The sequence below is a fragment of the Amia ocellicauda genome, chromosome 18 (genome assembly GCF_036373705.1).
Source record: "Amia ocellicauda isolate fAmiCal2 chromosome 18, fAmiCal2.hap1, whole genome shotgun sequence".
Taxonomy (NCBI): Eukaryota; Metazoa; Chordata; class Actinopteri; order Amiiformes; family Amiidae; genus Amia; species Amia ocellicauda.
The window spans coordinates 20,012,295-20,039,401 of record NC_089867.1 but is presented as its reverse complement, the minus strand read 5'-3'; the positions used below and the strand labels follow the sequence as shown (position 1 = coordinate 20,039,401).

General features: G+C 38.2%; 1 protein-coding gene across 1 annotated transcript in view; it reads left to right on the top strand.

The window, feature by feature from the left end:
* LOC136714126 (nephrocystin-4) overlaps positions 1 to 27,107 on the top strand; it is a 73,629-nt gene that overhangs the window by 23,985 nt on the left and 22,537 nt on the right. Inside the window, exons 4-7 of the mRNA XM_066691438.1 lie at positions 8,125 to 8,303; positions 11,688 to 11,752; positions 21,820 to 21,975; positions 26,109 to 26,245. Of these exons, the coding sequence (XP_066547535.1) occupies positions 8,125 to 8,303; positions 11,688 to 11,752; positions 21,820 to 21,975; positions 26,109 to 26,245 (537 nt within the window). The remainder of the gene's footprint in view (positions 1 to 8,124; positions 8,304 to 11,687; positions 11,753 to 21,819; positions 21,976 to 26,108; positions 26,246 to 27,107) is intronic.

The window sequence follows — 27,107 nt, the reverse complement described above, 5'->3', positions numbered from 1 at the left end:
TGAACGCTGGTTAAACCTATCCCTTTCACTGACAAACTAATTTGCATTGCTTGCATTTAATAGTTATTTTTAAATTTTTCATAAAGCCGACAGAATACGTCGTTTACCCGGGCTCGAATGCCTGGTCCCAAAATAGGAACATGCCTTATCTTGTATTGCTTGCAAGGATGTAGAATAGTTAACCACAAGTGTATATCTGTGTATGTCAAGCTTTAGAGTTAGTTGTTAAAAATATTCTGTTGAATATTCTTAACCGCCTGTGCCGAGGGTGGCATTTCTTCTGTGGCTTTCTAAGCTCCATTACGCAAGTGGAATTACTGTGAGAGAAAGAGAAGGCTCACAGCAGGGGGTTGCGCTTCAGAGATCACTTAAAACAGACGGACAGAAATATGCAGCTCTCTTTTTCTCCTCTTCTTTTTCCCAATGGCTCAATCAAGCTGATTACAAGATCATTGACAGCAGACATTGTTTCACCTCTTTGCCCCTTATTATTTTGCGTTGAAAATTCAATGATTCAGAATAAGAAGCAGCTTCAAATGAGGAAGATCCGATAAGATATCACACATTGAGCAGCTTCTGCCTCTTTCATATGAGGAGCTTCGAGAAGCTGGCCAGTGAGACTTTCCGAATGGGGGCCATGAATGCAATATGCAGTTGAAAAGCAGAAGTCATGCTGCGTGTTCATGATAGTGATGTCAGTAAGGTTGATGGCGTACCTGTTTACCAAACTGCATGGTCCCAATAAATAGAACAAATTGGATGGGTAATGAAAAAGCTGAAATTAAAGGTGTTACGGCAGACAAGTTCAAAGGATGAAGAATTAATTTGTTTTAGCATCAGCCAGCCTTTCTTGTGTGATTAACACTTGTTTTTTCATCCCTTTTCCTCACTTCATGCTCATTAATATTTTTTGGCACTGTGCATGGGCTGTGAGAGAAATGGCATCCTGTCTATTAATTATTCTGGTTTTGGAGAGCGTTTAATTGAACTAAATAAAGAAAAAGCCATATTGTTTGGAGTTTCCAAAGCTCCTATAGATCTTTCTCCTTGTTGTATTTATACAAAATGGTTTACTTTGATTGACACTGTTTTTTTTAATGTGACAAATCCAGTAGATATCACTTAGAGGTGTTTCACTTCACTGTCAGATTCAACAGTGTCTGATTTGATTAAATCTGGAACATCTGTTATTTGTGGAAGGGCCATTTGAGGTCTTTGGCAAAATTCTTATTAAGGTGTTAGGTCTTTCAGAAGCTCTTCCCTCCTCAAGGCCAGCATGAATTATAGGAACAAGATAATGAACTACTCTGTGCAGAGGGGGACTTCTGAAGCAATTCAGAATTAAGCAATATTGAAGAAGGAGCATATGAGAGTTTGGGGAGCTTATTTATGTAACTTCTAACTGTGAACTCCTTTTAAGCCCTCTTCTGTTCTCATCTGTTGCTTTGTTGTTGCTCCAGTATGCAATTGGAACAGTTATATAACCATGAACACACACAGCCCAAACATCATTAAAATTACAACGCTTCTCTTTTGATACAGTCCGGGGTTAAATATGTTATTTGCAGTTTGCAGGTTGTAATTATCATTAAATGACATTACAGTAATGACATTCAGTTAAAATGACATTACTGCATATTGTGTGCATGGGATGCACATAAAAATGTGCAGCGGCATCCTGGAAAACATTCGGAAATGGACCTAATGGGCAGACAGTAATGTTCACCGCTACAAACAAATGAGATTTTACTAATTTGTGGCGCTGCAGTTGATGTGCCAGAGCTTATATGGGTTAGCAAGAATAAATAAAAAGACAGGCAGGTGTTGTGTTCATGTGGAGAGTCAAAGATGGAACTCTAAATAAAGCAGACGTCTGGAAAACACCTTGTGGCATTTATAATCACAATGGAGGGACAGTTGCAACCCCTATGGCTGCCAAACTGTAATGAACAAAGAATATTACTTACAGAGGGAATTTACAGACTCTGAGTTTAAAACTTGATAGTTGTTTATTGGGATTTGGAGAGCCCCAAAAGTACAATGTGAAGAGCTCAAGTTAAATTCAATGTTGCGTGGTTATCTTTCTGTCAGAATTGCTGTCTGTGGATTCAAACTGTTTTGTGTTCTCTTTCGCTTGACCAAAGCCAAATGGGTTATTTGAGCTTGTTATATTTTATATTAAGGCCTGGAAATCCACACTTTTTACCATTGGGTGGAAATGAGGTCGTTTTCAGCCCGTTGTCTAAAGGCAGATCTGAACTGGGATCTGTAAACAGTCCTGTTATGAGCTGAAACTCGAATCACTGGTTCACTCGAGTTGCTGGTAGCTACAGAATTTAATCAGTAGGGTAGCTGTCAGAAAGAGCCCAAACAAAATGAGTCCTACTCCCTCTGTTAGCTTATACAAGGGGAGTTTAAATGCACCCTCCTGAGTAACAGCTCAATATTTTCACATGGCCTTAAGAAGTCAATTTAGAGAATTAATAAAACCCTGGTGAGGAGTCGGTTTATGCAAGATAACCATTACACCCATATGCAAACGAGGTAAAGTACAGATTACAGAAAAGAGCAGCTTTAAAGCATAAGGGTAGGTGGGGATACTGGTTCTTTAATATTTAAAAACACCATAACTAACAGATGGAAATGAATATGCTATACTGTATGTATTAATGCTACGCAGACTGGGCCGATTATTCTGCGTATTTCATTATAAGTAAAGATACTGTCAATAGGTCACTGGTGCATAACCCACAGTTTACAGCCTTCTGCTGAGTGTGACTTGGAAAAGATGAAGTACAGATAGTCGACAGGCTATGTAAGCTTGTTTCTGTTCACTCTACATGTAAATTAGGTTGACAGCTGTTTTAGTTTAATCTCTAGAGCCAGAAACGAGAGCAGTTATGTAATGCTTTGTAACTTCACTTATATACTTAATCTCCTGAATGCAGTATCAGCGTCTGGAATGTGGATTAATGCATTGTCCTGATAGGACATTGACCTTTTACTCGTCCACCTTTTTACAGATTATACCTGTGCCTTGGATTACTACCTTCAGTCTTCCCCTCCTCCCACCAAACCACAACTTGAACCAAAGCTTAAGAGCACATTTACAAAGCAGTTTAATCAGCAAGATGACAATTAAACCAATTGAGGGTGAAACAAAATCTAAACTGGATGGAATGGAGATATTCTGAGTATTGACAACCAGCCTTGCTCCTTCCTGTGACCATTTTACACTGGGTGAGAAAGTTGATGACACCACCAGCTTTTTTACTTTAAGCATAGCAAGTGGGAAAAGACCATGCATTTTCCCCGAAAGCATTTTTGCTTGGCTTTTCATAGCAGACAGACTTTCAGAATGCGTTGGAATTCTCTCGCTTTTGTAAACGCTTCGTTTCGTCTTTTATAAAAGCATATTCTCTGTCCAGTAAACAAAATCATGATCATCATTACAATCCAAGAGCCAAGCTTATCTACTTTGTGATTTTGCCATTGCCTAGACAGAATACAGAAACCCAGGTCCTGTAATGCACCCAAAAGTGCTGTGGGGACTTTTCAACTCTCAGCTTGGATGCAGCTCAAATCTCTCCTTTAATTCTGTGTGGAATTGCTGTTTTTTAATATTTTATGCATGCCTCATTTCCTGCTATCATTCCTTTTTTTATATCAATGTGAACAGTTTCGGCTGCATACAGTTTGGGTTTCCTCTTAATGAGAAGCCTTAACAGCTTGTATAACATAATTCTGTATTCTGGAGTGGGAGAAGGAGGTGGGCAGGTAAATCTAGTGAGACAAACAAATCAATTCTTCTTTGGCAGCGTTACATGATTGCCTACTGCCCCAGTTGTCCTGATTTTATAGTTTTCGTTGAATCCCCCCCCACCCCTTCATTACTAGCAATAATAGAAGACTTGCTTTTTACGTATATTTTAAACCCCAGGGATTTAGAGTAATCAAAGAGAGGGAGATCCACTTGTGTTGAGGGGTACTTAGCAGAGCTGCACGTGTGTAAAATAATTATAGTCCGTCAAATAACTGTTCCCCCGCAATTTCCTTTACAGATAGGATTGAACAAATATTGGATTGCTCGTGAATCACAACAGTAAAGAGAGATTTACTTCATAGAACTGAATTAAGGTGCTTGATGTCTTGATTGATTTTGCCCTGAATAAGTTCCATTAAGAAAGGATGGCACAGTGATTGATCATTTGAGAAAAGTGTCACCAAGAGTATTGCTTTAATCTTAGCAACTGGCAGAACCTTCACAGAACATAACTCTTACCAATGTGTAGGCAAACCTGAAGCCTATACCGTGACAATATGGGACTATCAGGTCCTATCATTAGGGCTCTGTGTTTCACATGACTCTGCTTTTAAAAGTCAATCGTGCAAAAAGCATGGCCCTACCGATCAAGGCTCAGACCTCCGTCACTTTTGTACCATATTGAATGTTTACCCCAATCTTCTGCTAATGGTCTTGTCTCAACAAGGGTGAATTGTGAATATGAGACAGACGCCACTAAAAGTACTACAATCTATCATCTTATGCTCATCTTCAAACTGTTTTTATTTAGAAGAAATAGCATCTCTTTGAGAAGTTACATTTTTGATTATTTAAACTGAACTCTACTAAACAAATAAAAAAATGTGAAGCAAAATTACATTTTAAGGAGCCAGAATGAGGAGATTTTTAACAAAATGAACTGAAGCTAAAACGCTGAATTGCAAAGCTCTGATGGGAGACTGTTTTGTACTTCAGGGATTTAGTGGTAGAATGATCTGTAATGAAAGAATACTCCATGCACCTGTACAACATTTAAACATAATGGCTGATACCGTTGTCTGATTATGTAGCTGATAATAAGAGAAGAGCTGTAAAGATTTGATAAAAGGTGTTTCTTGTTTCTTTTCCCTGGAGTTGGACTTAAAACTATTAAGACTAAAAAGCATGCATGCTCCTTTAAGATTGAAGAAAATGATAGAAGCTCAATGCAGATTGCAGCTGCTCTTACTCAATTCATTCACCTGTCATTGATAGAGCTCCCACATTATAATCATTTTAACAGGAACAGAGGTTGGAAGAGCTATTTCTGCTGCAGTAGATGATGCTTTAATGCCTCTCTATTATCTGTGTTTTCCTGTGTGATTTGGTGGGGGATATTTACCCTTATGACACCCAGTTAATGGCTCGTTGATAAAGCCATTTCAAAACTAAATAACCACACATTAGATACAACATATGGTATTCCTGGCAATAACTCTGTGAAAACAGTTTTCCACTTGACGTATCCAAGTCTGGAATTCCTGTGGAGTCGCTGGGCGAGACTTTTAATGTTATTGACCAAGATGTGCAGCAGAATATATGAATATTGTGTCAAGGAAAAAATGAAAATGTTTGCTTGCATTCTGATTCTGCACACTGGGAAATGTTTGGCAGTTATGACTGAAAAATACGTTTTTATTTTATTTCAGCAACTGTTTGAACATTTTGAATGAGCAAGAAGGAGGAAATTGAATGGATCTGCCAACTCTCTAGCTTGTTTTCATTTGTGGAAGTTGCAAACAGAGTAGGGAACATATTCATGTTAAAGGACCTGACAGTCATTTACATAGGAGAGGGAAATATAATTATGTCCGATCCATGTCTGAACTTTTCTGGTGGTAGTGTGAACATTGTCATCACAACACTGAACACTGGGGAAGACCCTTTAGCTGAGTTCAGCTGGGCATGGTATAGATCCCATCAGTGTGCTGGGGGAGCGGGGAGTATTGTATTTCCATATTCTGAAAGTGTAGACACAATAATTCACTGCAGGATTGTGGTTTGTTTGTTTGTTTACTTATATATTAATGCATGTATTGGATATTTTAAATGAATCCTGAATCATTCTCTTGGGTGCTTGATGTTGGGTTTGTATCCTATTCTTAAACAGAAACCAAACAAAAATCAATAACTGGTAAATAACAGGTCATTTCCTTTGAATTGAAGATGCATGGAGAGGATAATCATTTTGTGAAGACAGAAATTAGTGGGTATGGACATTGTAACAATAGAAATCAATGTTTTGTAAAGAACCAGAGTTCTCACTTGTGACAGTCAGTGGCGGTCAGTAAATGCAAGTATATGGATCCAGCAGTTTTAATTTAAAGAAATACAATCAACCATGCTTACTTAGACGTTGCACTAAAACAACAAATGTAAAAATATAATATGCAAATAGTAAAACAAACCAAACATGAATATACATGTATTTAGTTATTTATTTTTCGTTGATCTTAACACTGTGATGTTTGAAAACTGATAACAATCAAGATAAAGTGTCCTTCAAACTTTTTTTGCCCCCATCATCCAACTCTTATAATTTCTAGGTGCAGAAATGAATCATGTTCTCAATGTTATCCTTATTGTTCTAACACCTGAGGTCATATGTGGTATACTATGTACTCAGGCAGACCTACATCATGAAATACACTCTTCCTGTCAACCGCTGTGTCTGCTTTGATGGAGTGTCATGCTACAGGGCCTTGAATGTTCTAGGAACATAAGTCATCTTGCCGTTCTGACGGAGAGACAAAGTTTTTTTGAAAATACCTTGATTGTTTTTTTTGCGTTGGTTGACTCTTTACATCCAACAGGAGCACAGTGGTGCCCAATGATACCAGATGCGTGTCATTTACCTGATCTCATCCTGAAATCTGCCTTTGCTCCCATAGTTATTATTTTTGATGAAGATTTTTTCTCTACAGTTTCAGTTTTGAAGTCTTTTCTGATATAAAGGAAGCTATTTGTTGAAAATGTTGTTTAATGACCCTCACTTTTTATGCTTTCGGTGAGCGTGTCTGATTACAGAGAGCAGTTGCCCTCCTTCTGGCAGGCTAATGGTGCAGTTATAGTGTCAATCAAAAACGTGTAACCTGGGCTTCCTGAACTTGAGAGCTCTTAGCAGCTACTGTGATAAAGATCTTCACTGCTGTGACAAAGGAAAGGAAAATAGGTAATATAGATTGGTACTATATAGTGTTTTTCAGCACATGGCTCCCAGCATGCTCTACAGGAAAAGCGATTTACAAGGTCTATAATCATTGATGAAGAAAGTTTGTGTTTAATATAGAGTTAGCATTACAATGTATGGGGAATAGCACATTTTCCTGTATTTGTTAGTTTGATCACCCAACACAACCTTTAACTGTGTTTAATTTTAAAAGGACGATTTTAACTATTTCTGCTAAAATTGCATTAAGAGTATGGTTAGGGTCCTGGCTATTGAAAACATTTCTGTAAAAGGTGAACTACTACATTAAAATTTAGTTCTTAATAGTGGATTTGATGGCCTGATTTGTGTTTTGTTACTTTATGCCCTACGGCCTGGAGAGATTTTCCCCAAGAACCACTGCTGCACTGTACATCATGTTTAGTACGTGCAATATTAAAGGTCTCTCTTTACCATGTGTTTTAAATGCATATGATGCCTGCTGGATAGCAACAGAATTACAGAAGGTTCATTGATGATGCCTCCCACACAGAGGGTCAGTGACATCCAAGTCTTCTGTTCAGTTTCACCGCACACTAAAAAAGAAAAAAAAACACACACACAGGATGTGGTAAAGCTGAGGTGAACAGCATGCAAGGTCACTTTTTCCAGAGAGTAATTTCTCCGATTTTACTGAGGGCGAGCTCACACCAAACCTGCTGTCTATTTCATACTTAATTGTGCAACTTGACAGACGGAAAACAATGTGGCCATTTAAACACATGCATATTTGCTTTTGTTTTTAATCCTTTATATTTTGTTTCCAATGACTTCTACAGAACTCTATAAATGTATTAAAATGAATAGCCTAGAGAGAGCAAGAGAGAATAAACCTGCAATGAAACCCCAAGGTACAAAACACAACCATGCCAGTATTTGTGCTTGCACATCATGTGTAAACCTGCTATTTATACCCCAGGAAATACTGTGGGGGAAATGGGAGAATTCCACAGTTTTGTGAAGCTACTTGTTTCAAAATGGCAGGGCTACCACACACCTTGAGCTACAACAAATGTCTTTCATATCTGAATACAAACGCATTCCCCTCACTGAGCTCAAGGATTTACCTCAGGCTGTCTCTTGTGTCTTTCAGGTCCTGTATTTCCACACTTCTCTAAGGCACCCGAACATCATGGCAGTGGTGGAGGTGGTGGCTGTGGCTCAGAACGCGCGTGGCTCCCAGCATGCCCTGGGCTGTGGGTTTGGAATACTGCGTCTTTTCTCCAACCACACGGAACCAGATGATCCTTCGGCAGAGAAACAAGACAAAAGGTGCTCTCTGGGGTTTTAAAACCACTACAGCCACTAGACCAAATAACAGGTCTTTTTTTATGTTTTCTGGTGTCCTCATACTATCTTTTGATGTAAATATCTGTATGTTGGACAGTTGGGAATAAAATGTTTTTTTCACTTTATTACTTTTCATAATCCCAGTAAGGTAACAATATGTTCCTCGCACATTCACATTTAATTTTTTATTTTATTTGTATGCACTTTTTACATTTATTTTATAATGTGTAGCATTTCTGTTAACTGAAATTCCCACAAATCTGTATTAGGCTAAATAAAGAGTTAGTTTCCCATTAGTTATATATCATAGATAGATTGTTCGAATCCAAAGATTCTACTTTTTCTTCTTTTTATAGCAGATTCCTTATTGTGGTGTCCAATTTCTTTAAATGTATTTATTAATTTATTTTCAGAGATGATTGTCAATTTAGGTTCCTTTCAATCCATTGTTTAATATTGGCTAATACATACTTCATAATACTAATACTTACATATATACTATATACTTACTTGCTGAGACAATAATAGGTTGATAGTGTATTGTGTTACCTTTTAAATACAGTTAATGGATTTATAAACAAAGGTTAGGGAGGACAACCCCAATCTCATGCCTGACGTCCATCTTCACAAGCCAAAGTATCTGGCAACAAATGCACTTCCCCGGCATTCATCACTTTGCATCCCTCCTCCACCTCAAACACTTAGCTGCAGCTCCTTGGCTCATTCCATCTAGTGCGGCGGCTCTGATGGCCTAATCCTCATGGCCAAGTCATTGTTCCCTTAGTCAAGCTTGTCTAGGCCAAAATAAACATTTACCTACTACTATGTGCGTCTACTGGGGTTGTCTGACTTTTATCTGACTGAATGCAAGCTGGTTAGTGTAACAATAAAATCTAAACCCAGTATTGACATATTTCCTATAATAACAAGAAAACATTTTTTTTTTAAACTACAGATAATATACAAAAAGTTGTACAGTGCTTGCCATTATGTAACACAGTAGATTCCCCAGCTTGTTGTTGTTGTTATACCATTTGCCTGCATTGAGTATGAAATTGTGCATATTTTGCTATCAAACAAGTCAGGGTTATTGTTCTGAAGTTCTGAAGTGTCTGAAACAAAACCTTTCGTTAAAAGCAAATGGAAGGCATTAAACACACTTAGAATCATTATGCTGTTCTAGTGCTCTCTGTGATTCGCTGCTCATTGTCGTGAAAAAACAGTCTATATTTTTGCCACTTTTACAAAAAGATGTCCTGCTAGGATAAAATGTGCCAGTAGTTGAAGGTTTATTTATTTACCTCCCCAACCTCCGCCTCCCTTTGAAGCAGAAAATGGCTTCTCTCTCCAACACAAGAACAATTTAGTGGTATTATACTTGCGCTACAAACAAAAACAGTATATCAATAACTCTCCCTCTTGTTATTGCTTATTATTACTTATTTGTAGAGCCCGACCGATACAGATTATGTGGGTCCGATACCGATAATTGGGTAGCTAAATTTCCTAATTACCATGCAAAACAGACATTTTCTACCATGGATCCCTCAAATCTCTCCCTGTCAGAGAGAAATTATATCAAATATGCACTGAAGGCAGGATTTTTACATAATAAACATAACATTATTTTTCATCATAAATAGAACCACCAATCAAACATTGTACCAATAAATAGGTTAGAATAAGAGAGAATAAAGGAAAAATATAAAAATATGCATGTTCTATACATTAGAGCAAAGAATAAGAGTGTTAAGTGCTGGTCTAGCTTATATTTGCATTTTACACACGTCAGGTTTGCAAGTCCTCCTCAGTGCTCAATTCTGCCGATCCAGCAGTTACAGGTTATAGTGCAGGCAGCACAACACAGCTGCATTTGTTAAAAACATGCATTTAAAAATGCCCTCGAAAGTTTAACTTATTTAATACATATGTTAAACGTATTGCAATACGAATCATAGCCAAAATACGATGTAGGATTTTAAATAGTTTTATAAATATCATGTATAATTTCAGTTTTATCCAGCATTGTTTGAGAGATGTGTTTTTCATTAATTTCCTTTAGATGTTTTACTGTGATTTGAGCTTTTTTGAGTTTTTGTTTGCTGATATCCAGTCAACATCTTTAGAGAACATTTACTGTTTTTGCTTATTTTAATTGCTATTGTGAATTTTGAAAAGTGATTTAATTAACTTTTCAGTAAAAATATGCCTCTATGCCATAGTATACGGTAATCTTCAGTCATGACGGAAAAATACAATAATCAAAACCATGGATGCAGCACAGCTTTCAAAAATAATTTCTAATGGTTATGAGGGTTTTAGTAACACACTTGTTTATTGGTTTATAAGCCCTGTGTTTGTCAGTGGGTGTGTGTTTATTTCATCATGGTGCTTAGTAGTGTGCGCACGGCGCCGCACATGAGAATCACTGTGGAGTCGGAAGCTTCCAGCAGAAAACAAAAGCACCATAACTGTGTTATAAAATTATAGCAAATATAATAATGACTGTAAAACCAAATACACATGTATGTATTTATTGTCTGAAGTCTGACGAAGGATTTTATGGTAATTTGAAAAAAATATTTAGCCAATAGTTCGGTGGAATATGTGCCAATTACAGATATTTCTGTAAAAGGCCAATATCAGCCGATAATATTGGTTCACTGATATATCTGTCGGGCCCTACTCATTTGTCTGTCTCCTTGCAGGTCCTTAATCCGACTGTATATATTTTAAAGGTCATTTCACTTTTGTGACCACACATTAATTGGGTTTTTAATTTCTTGTAATCTAATAAAACCATAGTGAACTCTTGCAATAATAACCCACTTCTACAGCCAGGTAAAATGTTCACCCAATTTTCTTTAGAATAAGATCCCTAGAATCAGATTATTGAACTAAAACAAGACAACATTTTGTTGGTAGTTGTGCCGATACAGAAATTATGTCTAAATATGATTATCTTTGGGGCGCTAGCACAATATCTATCCTTAGAAGGCTTATAATAAGAGAATCCATCTTCAGTGGCCCAAAACAAATAAACTACACTGAATTTTCTTTAATATTTCAGTTTACATAAACCTGCTTAATTAAAATGAATGTTATATTTCATTAAAACATTATAGACACATTAAGTTGTATATGCAATATGCATCTGGTATAAACCCAGTTGGCACTTCCTAGCTGTGTAATAGATGTAGAATGCAGTAGGGAGTAAAATGCAGTGGCTTGTCCCAGAAGTTTGGAAAATATTGATGCTACAAAACCTCCCCAAACAGTCATAATTGATAAGGTTGTGTGGATTGTTCAGTTAGGTTCTAGCTCATCATGAATGGATAGCTTTATTTTCCTCTTTCATTCTTGCAGATTGAATCTTTTCCATGGGACACCCAGAGCCTTGCTTCACCCAGCCTTACACCATCCCATAGAACGTAAGCTTGTTTGTATCCTATTGTTTTTTTAGTTTTTTGAAACATCTTTCTCTCCATTTCTTCATCAAAATCCTGAGAAATAATGAAAAGGAGGAAATTTGTAAACAAATATTTGTAATCTGACTATAACTTGGTCAGATGATGAAGCTTTGACTATCAGTTTCTATTGCTTTCTGTGTTTCAAGATCTGCCTTTACATTTCCTAATGATGTCGATATCTGTTTGAGATAGAGGACTTGAAGGTTTGCAACAAAGAGTTCAGTTTCTGCGGTTTAAGGTTACAGGTAGGAGGTGTCTTTTAATTCAAAGCTTTTATGTGCAGCAACTTCAAATAGTGAATTTAGCCTGTGCTTGGCAAGGTTTCACTCAAAAAACTCAATAATATCTTTGTTGTTGAGAATTTCATGACAAGCTTGTGCGATAACCCCCAGTTCTATTTTTGAAAGTAGGTAGAGCAGATGGATCGTGGTTGTTTTAAACCACTTTTCTTCTGCATTTGTGTTAATTTGGACTGATTCACATCAGCTCAGCCCAAAATACAGGAGCTGGAGAGAAAGGGCATTTGTGCAACATGTGACGAGTCACCCCCACACTGACTCAGTTGGCAAGAAATACAGCTGTCCCACCTCTGCCTCCCCAACTGTGATATTTTATTATGACAAATATTGTGACAACAAATCCCATCTTATGATGTAAACACTTTACTTAGTAACTGAGAAATTGCTTTTAAATATTTGCATGTAGGAGCAAATCACACCCATTTTTTTTATTTATGCCAAAGGAAAAGGGATATTTTCCAAACATGGATTGATTTGAGACCTGCTCTTGCTTGGCTAAGCCCTGAATTCAGTGTCTTGTATCATTAAATTTCACTCAGTAATGGAGAATATACCCCATACTCAACCTATGATGGTAGTTTGACGGCACACTATAAAATAAGACCTGTCTGCAATGACTGAATTTTGTGGATGAGCAACTATGTTAATTTATGCAGCAAGAAAGATTTGCAGTTTGTGGGCTGGTAAATCAGTCCACGGCAGCAGTGTCTCTGTAACATAAATGTATAGTTTTTGGTAAAGGTGGAAAGCCCATTGTGACCTGAAAAAATATACATATGTATATATGTGTGTGGGGGTTTGTGAAATATGGATATAGAATTTGATCTATTTTCTAATGTTTTAATACACTTAAGATAAATCATGAAGGAACTGTAATATATAATGAGTAAGCATAATCACCCATTTGTATTTTCAAATGGAAAAAATGATGATAACCGCTGTTTCCACAAGCTGTATGACCAAATATGCATTACGGAGGAATAATCAGCAAATGACTTTGAATCAAAGCCTCTTAGCTGCACCTCAAAATATTTGTTTCCATTATCCGACAACAGAAAGCAGTGAAAGCTAAACAATGTGGGGTTAAACAATTTGGTTTAGTGTAGTCAGAACAGACACAAGCTGTTTCTTTCCAATACCCTTCTGTTTGCCAGCATTACTTCAGATCAGTCTCTTTGGATTTTTAATTTTTTAATTTTTTTATGATATGCTACTGGCTGGTGTTTAGAAAACAGACTGAAAAAACTCAGAAGTGGGAGGAGACTGCACAATGGTTGACTTCTTTAAATCCCCTTCATCGTTAAATGTTATGGAATACCACCCTACATTTTAGCCCGAAGTGGTTACTTCTGTGGGTTAAAAGGGGAAGTAACTATATGTGTCCCTTTGAAGTAATTATATTTGGCATGACCGAAAAAGAAAAGATTTGTGGCCTTCTTATACAGCATTCACACCTTGCTTAGGTATGTGTGTAGCTTGAAAGACTAAACTTATTTTATTTACACAGGAAAGATTAATCCTCCAATCCAAGTCCCATGATCCTCCATCTTGGAGTAATAGAATAAGCTTGATGATGATGGCTAAGCTTCATATTGTGAGTTCTTCAGGTCCCACTCTCTTAAGTGGGTTACCTCACAGGAGTTGATTCTGAACTGGTTTAAACCATGGAGAAAACTTGCTGTGAAACTGAAAAGGACAAAGCAAAAAAAATGGATGGCAGGTTTCCAATATAAGTTTGTCTCATAGTTTGAACAAGGGAGGAATGGATGCAAATGAAGTAAACTTTGGAGAGTTTCTAACGTGTTTCCAGCCTTGTTAATAGATACTTTATGAGCAGCCATCCCAGGTCTCTGCAGTAAAGTCGACCTGAACTTGCTCCTTTTAGTTTATTTCGTACCATTTGGTTATAAATTTGTTCTTATAAACAAAAATAATGAACGTCCATACTTATGGTTGCCAATTATTTAATGATCCCATTCATCTTGAAGAAGCACTGACGTCCCTTTGAAACACTTTGAGAATGTGTGCTGTGGTTCTTCTTACCGATATTTCACATAATGGATCAGCCATTCGGGAGGGGGATAGTTGCAGTTTTATTCAAATTTAATGGGAGACTTTTCTGCGCTCGTATTTGTGTTCCAGGGTAAGTGCTACAGATAACTTATTACTTCCCCTAAAGAAGGGTGTAAAGATGCAGGCTCATCTGTCACTGTGAAAGTGCTGCACTCTAAATTTAAGGTGCCAGGAGTTTCCTTTTATGAACCAGTGTGTTTCAAGCTCTATGTTGCAATACAGTGTCACTCTGCCTCATTGATGTGATTACTTGGGAGGTTAGTTGAACCCATTGAAGGCTGATGCAGAGCCCATATTTAACAGCCTTTTTGCTTAGTTTTGCCTCCAGAATATTCCATATGCAGAACTACACTCCAACGATAAATTGGCTATGACCTGCATGTGACCCCAGAGAATATCAGCTGTTTTCACAGTGGGAAGACCTGACTGTCTGAGGAAGCAGTTATGTTTATAAATATTAATATTTCCAAGTAAACTGCATGCACAGTTACTTCACTTAAATAATATAATTATATACAGTTATATATATACAGTGAGGGGAAAAAAGTATTTGATCCCCTGCTGATTTTGTATGTTTGCCCACTGACAAAGAAATGATCATTCTATAATTTTAATGGTAGGTGTATTTTAACAGTGAGAGACAGAATAACAACAAAAAAATCCAGAAAAACGCATTTCAAAAAAGTTATACATTGGTTTGCATGTTAATGAGGGAAATAAGTATTTGATCCCCTATCAATCAGCAAGATTTCTGGCTCCCAGGTGTCTTTTATACAGGTAACGAGCAGAGATTAGGAGCACTCTCTTAAAGGGAGTGCTCCTAATTTCAGCTCGTTACCTGTATAAAAGACACCTGTCCACAGAAGCAATCAATCAATCAGATTCCAAACTCTCCAACATGGCCAAGACCAAAGAGCTGTCCAAGGATGTCAGGGACAAGATTGTAGACCTACACAAGGCTGGAATGGGCTACAAGACCATCACCAAGCAGCTTGGTGAGCAGGTGACAACAGTTGGTGCGATTATTCGCAAATGGAAGAAACTCAAAATAACTGTCAGTCTCCCTCGGTCTGGGGCTCCATGCAAGATCTCACCTCGTGGAGTTTCAATGATCATGAGAATGGTGAGGAATCAGCCCAGAACTACACGGGAGGATCTTGTTAATGATCTCAAGGCAGCTGGGACCATAGTCACCAAGAAAACAATTGGTAACACACTACGCCGTGAAGGACTGAAATCCTTCAGCGCCCGCAAGGCCCCCCTGCTCAAGAAAGCACATGTACAGGCCCGTCTGAAGTTTGCCAATGAACATCTGAATGATTCAGAGGAGAACTGGGTGAAAGTGTTGTGGTCAGATGAGACCAAAATCGAGCTCTTTGGCATCAAGTCAACTCGCCGTGTTTGGAGGAGAAGGAATGACCCCAAGAACACCATCCCCACCGTCAAACATGGAGGTGGAAACATTATGCTTTGGGGGTGTTTTTCTGCTAAGAGGACAGGACAACTACACCGCATCAAAGGGACGATGGACAGGGCCATGTACCATCAAATCTTGGGTGAGAACCTCCTTCCCTCAGCCAGGGCATTGAAAATGGGTCGTGGATGGGTATTCCAGCATGACAATGACCCAAAACACACAGCCAAGGCAACAAAGGAGTGGCTCAAGAAGAAGCACATTAAGGTCCTGGAGTGGCCTAGCCAGTCTCCAGACCTTAATCCCATAGAAAATCTGTGGAGGGAGCTGAAGGTTCAAGTTGCCAAACGTCAGCCTCGAAACCTTAATGACTTGGAGAGGATCTGCAAAGAGGAGTGGGACAAAATCCCTCCTGAGATGTGTGCAAACCTGGTGGCCAACTACAAGAAACGTCTGACCTCTGTGATTGCCAACAAGGGTTTTGCCACCAAGTACTAAGTCAAAGGGGTCAAATACTTATTTCCCTCATTAACATGCAAATAAATGTATAACTTTTTTGAAATGCGTTTTTCTGGATTTTTTTGTTGTTATTCTGTCTCTCACTGTTAAAATACACCTACCATTACAATTATAGACTGATCATTTCTTTGTCAGTGGGCAAATGTACAAAATCAGCAGGGGATCAAATACTTTTTTCCCCTCACTGTGTGTGTTTGTATATATATATATATATATATATATATATATGTTTACTGCTTTTTAAAACGCCCCTGTATTTTTTCACAGTCCACTGCTCTTGAGAGCATTGGGAGACAAAACTTATGAAAGGCATTGAGAGTGTAAATACAAATCTCATGTAAAGTTTCATTGCGTGTACACTAACAAACAAAATCATATGTGGATACAAGCATGCTTGTAGTTTATCACAGAACAACAGTACAGTGGAGTTTATTTCCAGGTCATTTGCTGCTGTTTTAAATTCTGAATTTTGTTTGTGTTGTGTCTTAAATCTGCAATAATATTTTCAGATTTCTGTGTGGAGGCCCACAAGGGGATGACTAATCCAGACTCATAAGTGCGCATGTCCCTAGTGATCAAAGGAAGGTCTTAAATAGTTTACGAAACACCTTATTAATAAATTAATTGACAGATGTGCTGCAGAGTGGTTAAGCTATCTAACACCATCACTTTAAAGGCTGAAAAATGTGGTCTTTTGTGGATTGAATTGTTAATGGGAACGTGGCACTAATGTGAGTTCCTTCTGTCTGTTGGGTACAAAGCCCTGGAAACCTGCACTTTCTGTTCCTTGTTCCTGTGCCTTTCATGTTTCCTCAGAAATTACTAACATCGAGCCGATGGAGCTGTCTGAATCTTGTTTTCAAGAAGTGCGGGCCATTTAAAGCTTGGCAGATTAAACAAAATGAACTTTTCAGCGTTTATCTGCTTACTTCACACTTGGTCAATATGGAAGCCAGGCCATTTCACTGGAGACATTAATTTTACTGCTTGACTTAATTAACCCTGTATTCACTGCTATTTTACTGGTCAATAAGGCAAAACATCTTTCTGATTATTTTATATTGCAATCTAGTTTTCTTTTTTTTTTTTCCCACTTCACATGTATAGCATAATATAGCATAAACCTCCCCCCCAGGTGCCAACTATCTTTATTTATATATTTATGTGGTGCAGAATATAGAGTTGCCTGACCACTTTTTTGTTTCACGTTATACTATATATTGGTCTGTGTGTTCTTCTCACATTAATTCTAAACTAAGAAACATGGTTGGATGTTTTCTGGAAGTGTGGGGTGGCTGCTTTCCCTCAACTTCTTCCCAGATGGAACATTACAAATGTACTAAATTGCTATAGCACATGCTGATCCATGATTCGAATTGGGTTATGAAGATGACCAACTACCTCTAAGTGGTCCCATGCATTGCATTTTTCAACTTCCTATCACTCTTTTTAATTAACTGCAAGTGTGAGTGTGACATATGAAAGCAGCCATTAAAGGCAATCCATAATTTCCCTTCTTTGATGGTTCTCCAGTATGGCCACTTACAATGGCCAGTGCTAATATGCACACCAAATCACAACAGCAGAAGTACTTGAGATGTTTTAATAAATGTGCATGCTCCTGTATTCAGGCAGACTGACATCTCCAGCTTTTACCTCCTACACATCTCAAGATGAATTACTGTACTGTTCTTCATGGACAGAATTAAACAGGTACGTGACAACACTGATGGGTCAATAATAAGGTTAATGAATCTTATAGTAACAGAGAAGGGAAACTGACAGCATCCCTGATGAAAGTTGGGAATGTTACAATGTGTAGGTGTTCAAAAGATAAAGACAGCATCTATCTTTACAGTTTTTCTTTTATTTAACCGCAAAGAGTCATGAATATCTCCTCATATTCAGCGCAACCCTATATTTTAGCATTTCAGTGACTTCTTTTCTGTATAACATCCAAATAAATCCAGATATCCAGTGTTTTTCAGTGATATACCTGGAATCCGTGGGGTATTTTTTTTCTTGTGACGTTAAAACTGATACCTGTATAAGTGCATGTGTTACTGCCTTGCACTGCACAGAAATAGTCTGTTTTTATATTAATTGTGAAAATATGTCGACTGGTAAACTTTTGAACATACCTATATAAAAAAGAAAAAAAGGTTTTATTTTTTGTGTAGGTAAAACCATTTATAGGTAGATCCTGTTTATCTGTATTCATTCCCATTTTGTGGAGGTATGCTAACAGCCAAAAAAATTAGAGGATTGTGGTCTTTTCCATGATTTGTGTCTTTCCATTTTTTATTTTTTTACTATGCAACAACTGGAGGATATTTACCACACCGTGCGGTCAGGGTACAACTGACATGGCAACTTAAATGTTTTCTACAACATTTTTCTCACAACATATTTGTCAGTACCAAAATTCAACTCACAGCATTGCCAAAATGCAATATCAGAAGGGTGTTAATCGTAAATCACTGAGTCCTGGAGAAAAAGAGTCCCCTTAGCTGGCATCTGCCTGGCCTGACTACGACTCTGCTTTTGCTCACATTTTGAGTCAGAAATAGAGAAAGAAAGATATATCAAGACAGAAATACCTATTCCTGATCTCTCTCTGCTGCCAGTGGTCTCCCACTGCGTACTCTATTAGCCATTGCACTCACTGTGGGTATCCCAGTCATGAATGACAACCAAGTTATGAACAAGTCATCCCCAGTTCACTTGACTCATGCAACACACCATGCAGCGCGCCTCCATATTGACTTCGCCCACTGCATCGTTATCATCCAATATAACACCACGGAGGGACCTCAAAGAGAAGATCTTTGCGTCCTGCTCCAATAAGAAGAGCCCAAACTTTTTCAGATTAATTATGAAGCACAAGGAGATGTTCTGTTCTTTAGAAGCAAGCTGCAATACACCTGGCTTTTGTGACTCATCAGTGATAATTACCCCCTTAAAAGGAAGTAGCAGAGCACATTTTAATCGAATCTTTGGTTTATTTCTGAAGTTGTAGCTAAATCGGTTTACTTTAGATATAGTTGTAGAAGTTTTGATTTGGGTTTGCGAAGAAACGCATTATTAGTCCTTTTTTTTTGTGCCGTTAGATTTTCTTGATGTAATTGTTCGTTGAATATCGTTACACTGGAGGCGGCTGCTGTTTGCACAGGGAATCAAACCCTCATCCACTGCACTCCAGCTGCCCATGCTACTACTTCACCAAAAGGTTAAAACAGCTGGCGGTGGTCATAGACTTCTGCACCATTACTTTACATTGTTAGGATGTTTCATGCTCTGCTTATTTGTCAGGTTTGTCTGGTCCAAAATTAAATTAAAATTTCAAGACCTCATTCTAGACAATTAAAGAAACATTGATTGTGGCTATGTATGGGCTCATTTTTTAAATAACACATTATTTTTTGGTTTTCTGCTGTACATATAAACTGTGCACGATTAAATGTTCTTCTTCTGCTTCATTATGGTTAACTATTGATTCAGATGCTTTGCTCTAGACAGTGAAATGTTTTTTTCAAGAGCCATTATTCGAGATAAATGCTACATCCTTTAATTTCTGTTTTGCCATTGCCAGTTGCTTCAAGATTCTTAATAGTCCCAATTAATCAGCATTAAAGTATAACAAAGTATTTTAAACATTGGCACTTGTTTTAAGCATTCACAAAGTATTTAAATGTGAAGCTGTGTTGCTCATCCAGTTATCGGGAAATCATCTTTTTCTCAATGTTAAATGTTCCTTAGCTTGTTAACTTCTGATATATCCTGGTGAAACACAGATTTATCCCAAACAGATTGGAACAAAAGGTGAAAACAGAAATGGAAAGTTGCTAGGTCTTTTCCTATCTGTACAGTTGTAAATGGCTTTTAATTTAGCACGCCTCAGAATGTGATATCTGTTGTCCCTACTTATTAATTTTTCTCTCTGTCCTATTTTGTTCCTTTATCATAAATAACCCCTTATCTGCATCTTCTGAAGTTTAATACATTTTTAACTGGGTATCAAGTACTACAGACATAGCACTGATGTATAAAGAAAAACTAGTTTGATATTCAAAACCTCAGAATTTCTTTCTCTGCTGCCTTAGAACTGTTAGTTTGCAATGCATAATGAATGTTAATAAATGATAAAACTTTTATTACCATCATGATACGAGGGTGCCATACTTATTTTGCCAGTTACTATTACAATTTTAATTAGTTTTGCATTTACACAAAGAGACACATTCTGTAATTCTCTAATTCCCATTTTTTTAAATATAAATTCCCATTTATATTGTAATAAATCTGGCAAGGGCTTTTGGTATATTGAGGCATGATTTCACCACAAAGTTGCTTGATTTCTATAGTGGATATTATATGCTTTTCATGTCCAGGCAACAAAAATGAAACATAAAAGCAAATACACAAAAACTCTTCAAGCATTTTAGTTTTCTTACTCTATGCATCTTTCCGCTTGCTGGTGTATGTATCAATCAGTCTATTTATCAATCCCTGTATTATACAGAATGTTTCACCTTCTATAGTTTATTTTGCAGGTGCTACAATCTTGTTTTGAATATGAAATATACCAGCCTGTGTGCATGATACATTTGCTTCCAAGCTGTCAGAGGTTTGAAACACATTGCAAATTTATCACTGCTTACGGAAGATTTAGGTCAAAAATGTGGGTCAGCTTGAAGCTTTGCATCCTCCTCCCCACCCCCTTTTTTCTACGTTCAAATAAATTGTAAATTTTCAAAAAAAAAAAAAAAGCTTGACAAGGCACCAGATTTGATCAATAGCGCTCAGGACATTGTCTGCTCTGTAGTGGTGTGGCATGGTAAATGGTGTGCAGATGGGCAGAATCAGAGACTCATGTTGTCAAGCTAGTTGTCTGCAGCCCCTGATCGATAGCGCTGATTGAAAGACATTAACAACAGAGTGACAGACATGCTGTCTTCCCTGAAAGTCCATACCACGTCTGATTGCTGTCTGCCAATCACTGCGGCGACAGGGCCGGAGATGAGCTGCAGGACTGTGAGAATCCTTTCTCTACTTGCAACACGCACACAAGCTTTGAGAACAGTATTAAAGGCAGGCCTATTAAAGTCATTTTATCGACAGCTTCTCCTATAACTCAGACGGTGACTGTCGATGAAAGAAGATGGAATGCCTGAAACTTGGCATTCACTCTAGTTTTGTTTGTCCGAGCCCTGTCAGACCTGTGGGTGTATTTGTCTTTATCTGCATGCGTGTTTAAATTTCCTTATTTTTACAATTGACTCTTGGGTGGAAGCATTCAACTTTAAATGCATTTCTTTTCCCCTTGTGTTTTTGATATTTTTGTTATTTTCATTGATAAAGAAAGGTGGTCATGTCTCACTTATTGAAGGAATCAGTAATGGGTAGTTGGAATCTCATCAAAATGTATATAACCCTGGGTTCTTGGGTAACCATATTCCATGGTTTGGTGCATTAGGATATGCTCAATTACCTGCTCAGTTGATCCAGTTGCACCATATTTTAATTTTCTTTCCATCAATGTGCTCTCCAATTTGTTTACCACCACAGCCGGTTATTGAGATGGCCAACGCATCCAAAGGAGAAATTGATTGAGCACCCAACTGTTTGTTGAGTCCTGGCTGCTTTGTCAGAATGTGTACATTTTTTATGTAACGCAGAGTTAGTACTGTTGAAGTACGGTTTCTGTTCTCTTCACTCTCCAGAGAACAAGCATGTGACACGGATAGAAGGGGCCCATATCCAGTACACCCTGCAGCCTCACCCAGCCCTGGAGACGGTCATGCATCTCCTTCCCCAAGACATGGTGGTTTCCGGGGCTGAGGAAATTCCTGGAGTGGTCCCTTCCTCCGACGTGTCAGGTAGGAAACAAACTTAATGGGGGAAATGACGCATAAAATGTCCTAGCATGGTGATAGCTGCATTTAAAAATAATATCGCATTAGCCGACACACTCTCAATGCAAGTGTCCTGGCCACAGAGGGTGGGTGAGCTCTGTGATGTTGTCTATTTCAGTGTGTCATAGAAGATCTTGTTAACGCTCCCTGACAGAGTGACACTGGATTCTATGTCCTGTGTCATCCAGACTCTTAGCTATTGTAGAAATTTGAGATTAGATTATTAGTCTCTGTGTCTCTGATTATTAGTCTCTTCATCTCAAATGAACATTTAATTTACTGATTTGGAATTTAATCTTAATTTTGCGATACAGCTCTCTGTAGCTTTGCACAGTTTATATAGGAAAAAGAAACATGATCAAAGAATAAAACTTGGCAAAATCTAAGCTGCCTGATTTATGCACAGGGTGGAGAAATAACCACGCATCCCCAGTGGCTTATATTATTATTTAAAATGCATACTGTTCACTGATGTCTTAATATAACAGACATGATGCAGTTGACACATCGTCACATTTCCAACACCTCTTCACAGAATATTGTCAACACCATTAAAGTGTTGGCAACATGTCTTTGTGTATTTGAATCATGAAACAAATGCCTTTTTTTTGTTTAATCTTCCAAGCACACTGTACACATCTTTCTTTCTACATATATATTATATATATTGATAAAGCTTTAATACAGAAGTTATGTAAGGAATTTATATGTGTGTATGGGTGACAAATTAAAGGAAAAACCTGAATAAATGAGTGGAGGAACATAATGAATGCAGATGCCTCCAAAGAGGTATACTGCTTAATACAATTAAGCAATTAACAGAAAAAACAGACAAAGACAGGATGTGAGAGTTTTGGTAAGCTTTTTTTATATTTGCATGCTTTTGCCTGGGTTGTAATGAAAGTGTTACTTTCCTCCTGGTCATGCACTTAAAAGAGGATCAGACATTATTTGTTTCAAGGAACAGACCATTTTGAACACAACACAGATCCATATCTCTGCGCTCAGATAGGAGAGTGATTGTCTGACACACTGTCACACCACGGACCTCTCAGACTGGAATTCGTCATCCCCCTTTGATGACTTTACATATTAAGACAGTCTGCCGAGACCTTGCTGTGCATTGGGAAAAGAAAAGGTCGCTGTTCTGAAGCTTAGCAAAGATTGTAGCTCAGCACAGTCACTCTTAAGTCACTCAATGTACGCATATGTGGAAGAGAAGTTTCAATGCATTTATTTGTTTACTGAAAAAACATACATTCAATAGCTGTTTTAATCTTATTTAACACCTTTCTAAAAATAACTTATTAATTTTATTTGCAGAATATAAAGACTTCAGAAGTGTCCAGATAGTGTTCACATAGCCACACTTGCAATCTATACCGATATTTAATAACTTTCTTCATTCACTTGTTATCAGGACAAGAATGTCTAGGAGGAAATTCTCCCTCTTGGTGCTGCAGAGAGGCAACCAATAAATGTGTCAGGAGTATGAAGAATGTGCCAAGAAATATTGGATTCATTTACATTCTGTACCTATTTGGGCTGCTTATCAGAATTCCCATTAGTGTAATGTTGGGCATTCTGAAATAACATTGATGGAATATACTACCAAAGCAATATTAATTTTCCAGTATCGATCAGCCCACTCAATATAGTAGTTAAGTAATGCAATTCTCACTCACAGGGCTATGAGCCAAGAATGTCATTAATATTTGCATCCCGCAGGTGTATTCATATTGAATTTATACAAGTGAATGCATTTACTCTCAATGAAATTGAAGTACGTTTGCCAGTAACTGGGCTACATTGCATTATAACAGGCTGCGTGAAACAGACATATTAACTATATCTGAGAACATGTTAAATGACAAAATTGATGGACCAATATGGATGTTTGAAATATTAAAGAAATGTAATGATGGAAATAGTCTAATTACACTAAATATTTAAAATGATCCTGCTGTACACTGCTGCCTTCTAATTATGTGAAATATAAGTTCACGTCAGGCCACAGTCATGGACAGGATTTTTTTTTAATTGTATATCACTACCCATGCTTTATTGAAGAGCCAGGCTTCTATATAATACCTATTTCCCCATTTATGCTGAGAGGTGAACTTCACAGCAGATAAAAATAAGTTTATTAGTAAAGCTAATGAAATGGATAGGGCTTGATAGAGTGTGGTTATTACATACCTAGTAGAGATCCTTTGTAATCCGCTGGGGTTATGACTCTCTGAGCAGTTCAAACCTGGATGCTCAAAGAGCTGTGAATTTGTCTCTGGGTTTTAAGTCTCTGCATAAAACTTTGCAGCTGCTTCATTTGTTTTGCTCATTATAACGCAAGCTGTCACAGCAATATGAATCAATGAGATCATATTCTGGTTGAGCACTGGTCCTGGTGACTGAAATTATCATCAGTTATTTGTGTGTGAGGCACATAATTGCTTTCTCCTGAAGCGTTATTGATAGTGGCATTAAGTGAAAAAATAAACAGCCTCTGAGATACCCACTGGCCATAACATCAGATCCAGAGTCCTAAAGACACTTCTGCTACAGTTTGTCATGCTCTGATCAATATAAGATCTCAGTGGAACTGTTGCACTAAAACAACTGACTGGCCTTGGAGTCCTTCAGTCCTAAATGGAACTCGCGTGTAATATGAAAGAGGAATAGAGCAATGTAAACTGTGACTGTTTTAGATTGGCTTAAATTGAGTTAATATTGATCTTTTTTGTTTTTTTAAGTAGAAATTGTTGCAATTTGCAGAAATTAACATTTTGCTAAAGTTAATTGAGCCAGATCAATCCCCTTGTCCTGCTCCCGCTTGTAGGAACTGTAGCGCTCATAAAACATCTAATAAAATGTTAGGAAATGGTCCCGATTGCTGTGGCCTATTGATTCTGCAGTGATGCAACTATAACTTTAGATCTAATGGCCCCTCGAGCCCTCCAGCCCTCTTTAGAAAAATAAGACTTTTGTAAAGTCGCTCTCCAAAGCACCAAAGTGTCAGGCCCAAACAGGAATTGAAAAATGTGGTGTACTAGGTCCAACCAAGTGATACAATCTGATACTGAAAACATACAGACGGTTGATGAATAAAAGGAAAAACCTGAATAAATGAGTGTGGCATGTTTAAAAAAGCTCAGCAGGCCCAGTTGATTTTGGATCAAGATGACAAGAGGAAAGGATCTAAGTGACTTTGAAAGAGGGGTCATTATTTGGGCATGAATGGCAGGAGCTTCAGTCCTGAAGACTGCTCAACTGGCTAGTGTTCTTGACAAGTAGGCGAGTGCATGTGTGGCGACACCAAGAGAGCAGTACAGGCCTGACTGCTTGACCCCTACAGTGAGGGGGTCCGGAGGCTCTGTTATGCTGTGGGGGGCATTTTCCTGGCATGGTTTAGTTCCACTTGTCCCCTTAAAGGGAAGGGTCACTGCAAATCATTACAAAGTTATTCTGAATGATCACCTTTATTCTATGGTGAAACATTTATATCCTGATGGGAGTGGTCTCTTCCAGGATGACAATGCCCCATCCACAGAGCACGAGGGCTCACTGAATCATATGCTATGGCCTTCACAGTCACCAGATCTCAACCCAATTGATGTATTAGACAGCGCTCTCCACCACCATCATCAAAACACCAAATGAGGAAATATCTTTTGGAAGAATGGTGTTCATCCCTCCAGTAGAGTTCAGAGACTCATAGAATTTGTGCTGTTCTGATGGCTCATGGAGCCCAACACCTTATTGAGACACTTTATGTTGGTTTTTCCTTTAATTTGTCACCCGTCTGTACATACTATGCATGCAGAAAATATATATGACTGTATAAAATGGAAGATGTAAATGAGGGATTATTAAATGAGAATTATACGACAATCATTTGAGAAACTTTCTATTAACAACATGCATTTTGTGTTTTTGTTGGCATCCATTACTGTAGACCTTGTTGAAAGTGTATTCAAGGGGAAAACTTGCTTCTCTTCATTCAGAATAGGCAAGGGAGGAAAAGGTGAGGTCTGATATGCTCTCCAGTGGCAAAATGGCCTCGTTCTTGATGCCTGTGTGTCTGATCGTTTCTATTTCAGGAGACTCATTACGGAAGCCACGCTTGCTGAAAACCTTTACGTGCTCTTTGGACAAGCTGTCTCTGCATCTGTATCCCTCTCTGGAGGCCTTTGAGGAGGAAATGCTGCAGCTCCTGAACACAGACCGGCTGAACAGGGTATGGCCCCCAACCACCCGACCTTACAACTGAAACAGACAGCAGGATATGGACTGAGGTTGCATGTCTCTGAACAGCGGCACCTCAAGAGTCGTTATCAGGGCTGCTCATATTGATATCTGGTCTGGTAGATAGTGAGCTTGTTCATCACCTTATTTCATTGCATGGCCCCTTTGCCCACCCCCCCCCAACAAACACACACACACACACACACGTATATTTTCATGTTTTGTTCCTTATTCTTCGCTGACCAGTGATGTGTACCTGTTCATGATCCAGTCAGTTTATAGATATAGCTTTCTGCTTTACGTTAGGTGTGTTCTCCCTGGGCTAGCTTGTCACCATCATTTTGAATTTATTGCACTATGTAATTTGTACCAGTTATAAATGGAGATACACAGTTCTGATGCAAATGGCTGAATAAACACTGCATGCTTTCATGAGAGGAAATCTCACCTCTAGTTGTCAGACACACCTTGTCCACATGTAGCAAGCCTTGTCAAAATCAACCAAGCGATACATGACTGAGTCAGATGCTGGGTAGGTGGAAGGCTGGGTCAGTGGGGGGCGGGCGGGGTAGGCAGTCGGTGCATCTGTGTGTGGAGTCACAGGAATTATAATTGGTAGCAGGACCTTTTGTGTCTTTTTCTTTTGGTATTGCACTAGGTGAGGAACTGTGCGATACAAAGTGGATTTCAATTCCTTCTCCGGCATGACAAATGCCCATGATAGACGTATTTCTGTCTTCTTATGATCTCCAAGTCAAGTACAGGCGCTCTTTTAAGAGACAGGGCCAAGATTGGTTTTAACTAAGCAGTGCCTTTTTTGTATCAAAGGCTAAATTTCACGCTGTGTAGAGGTA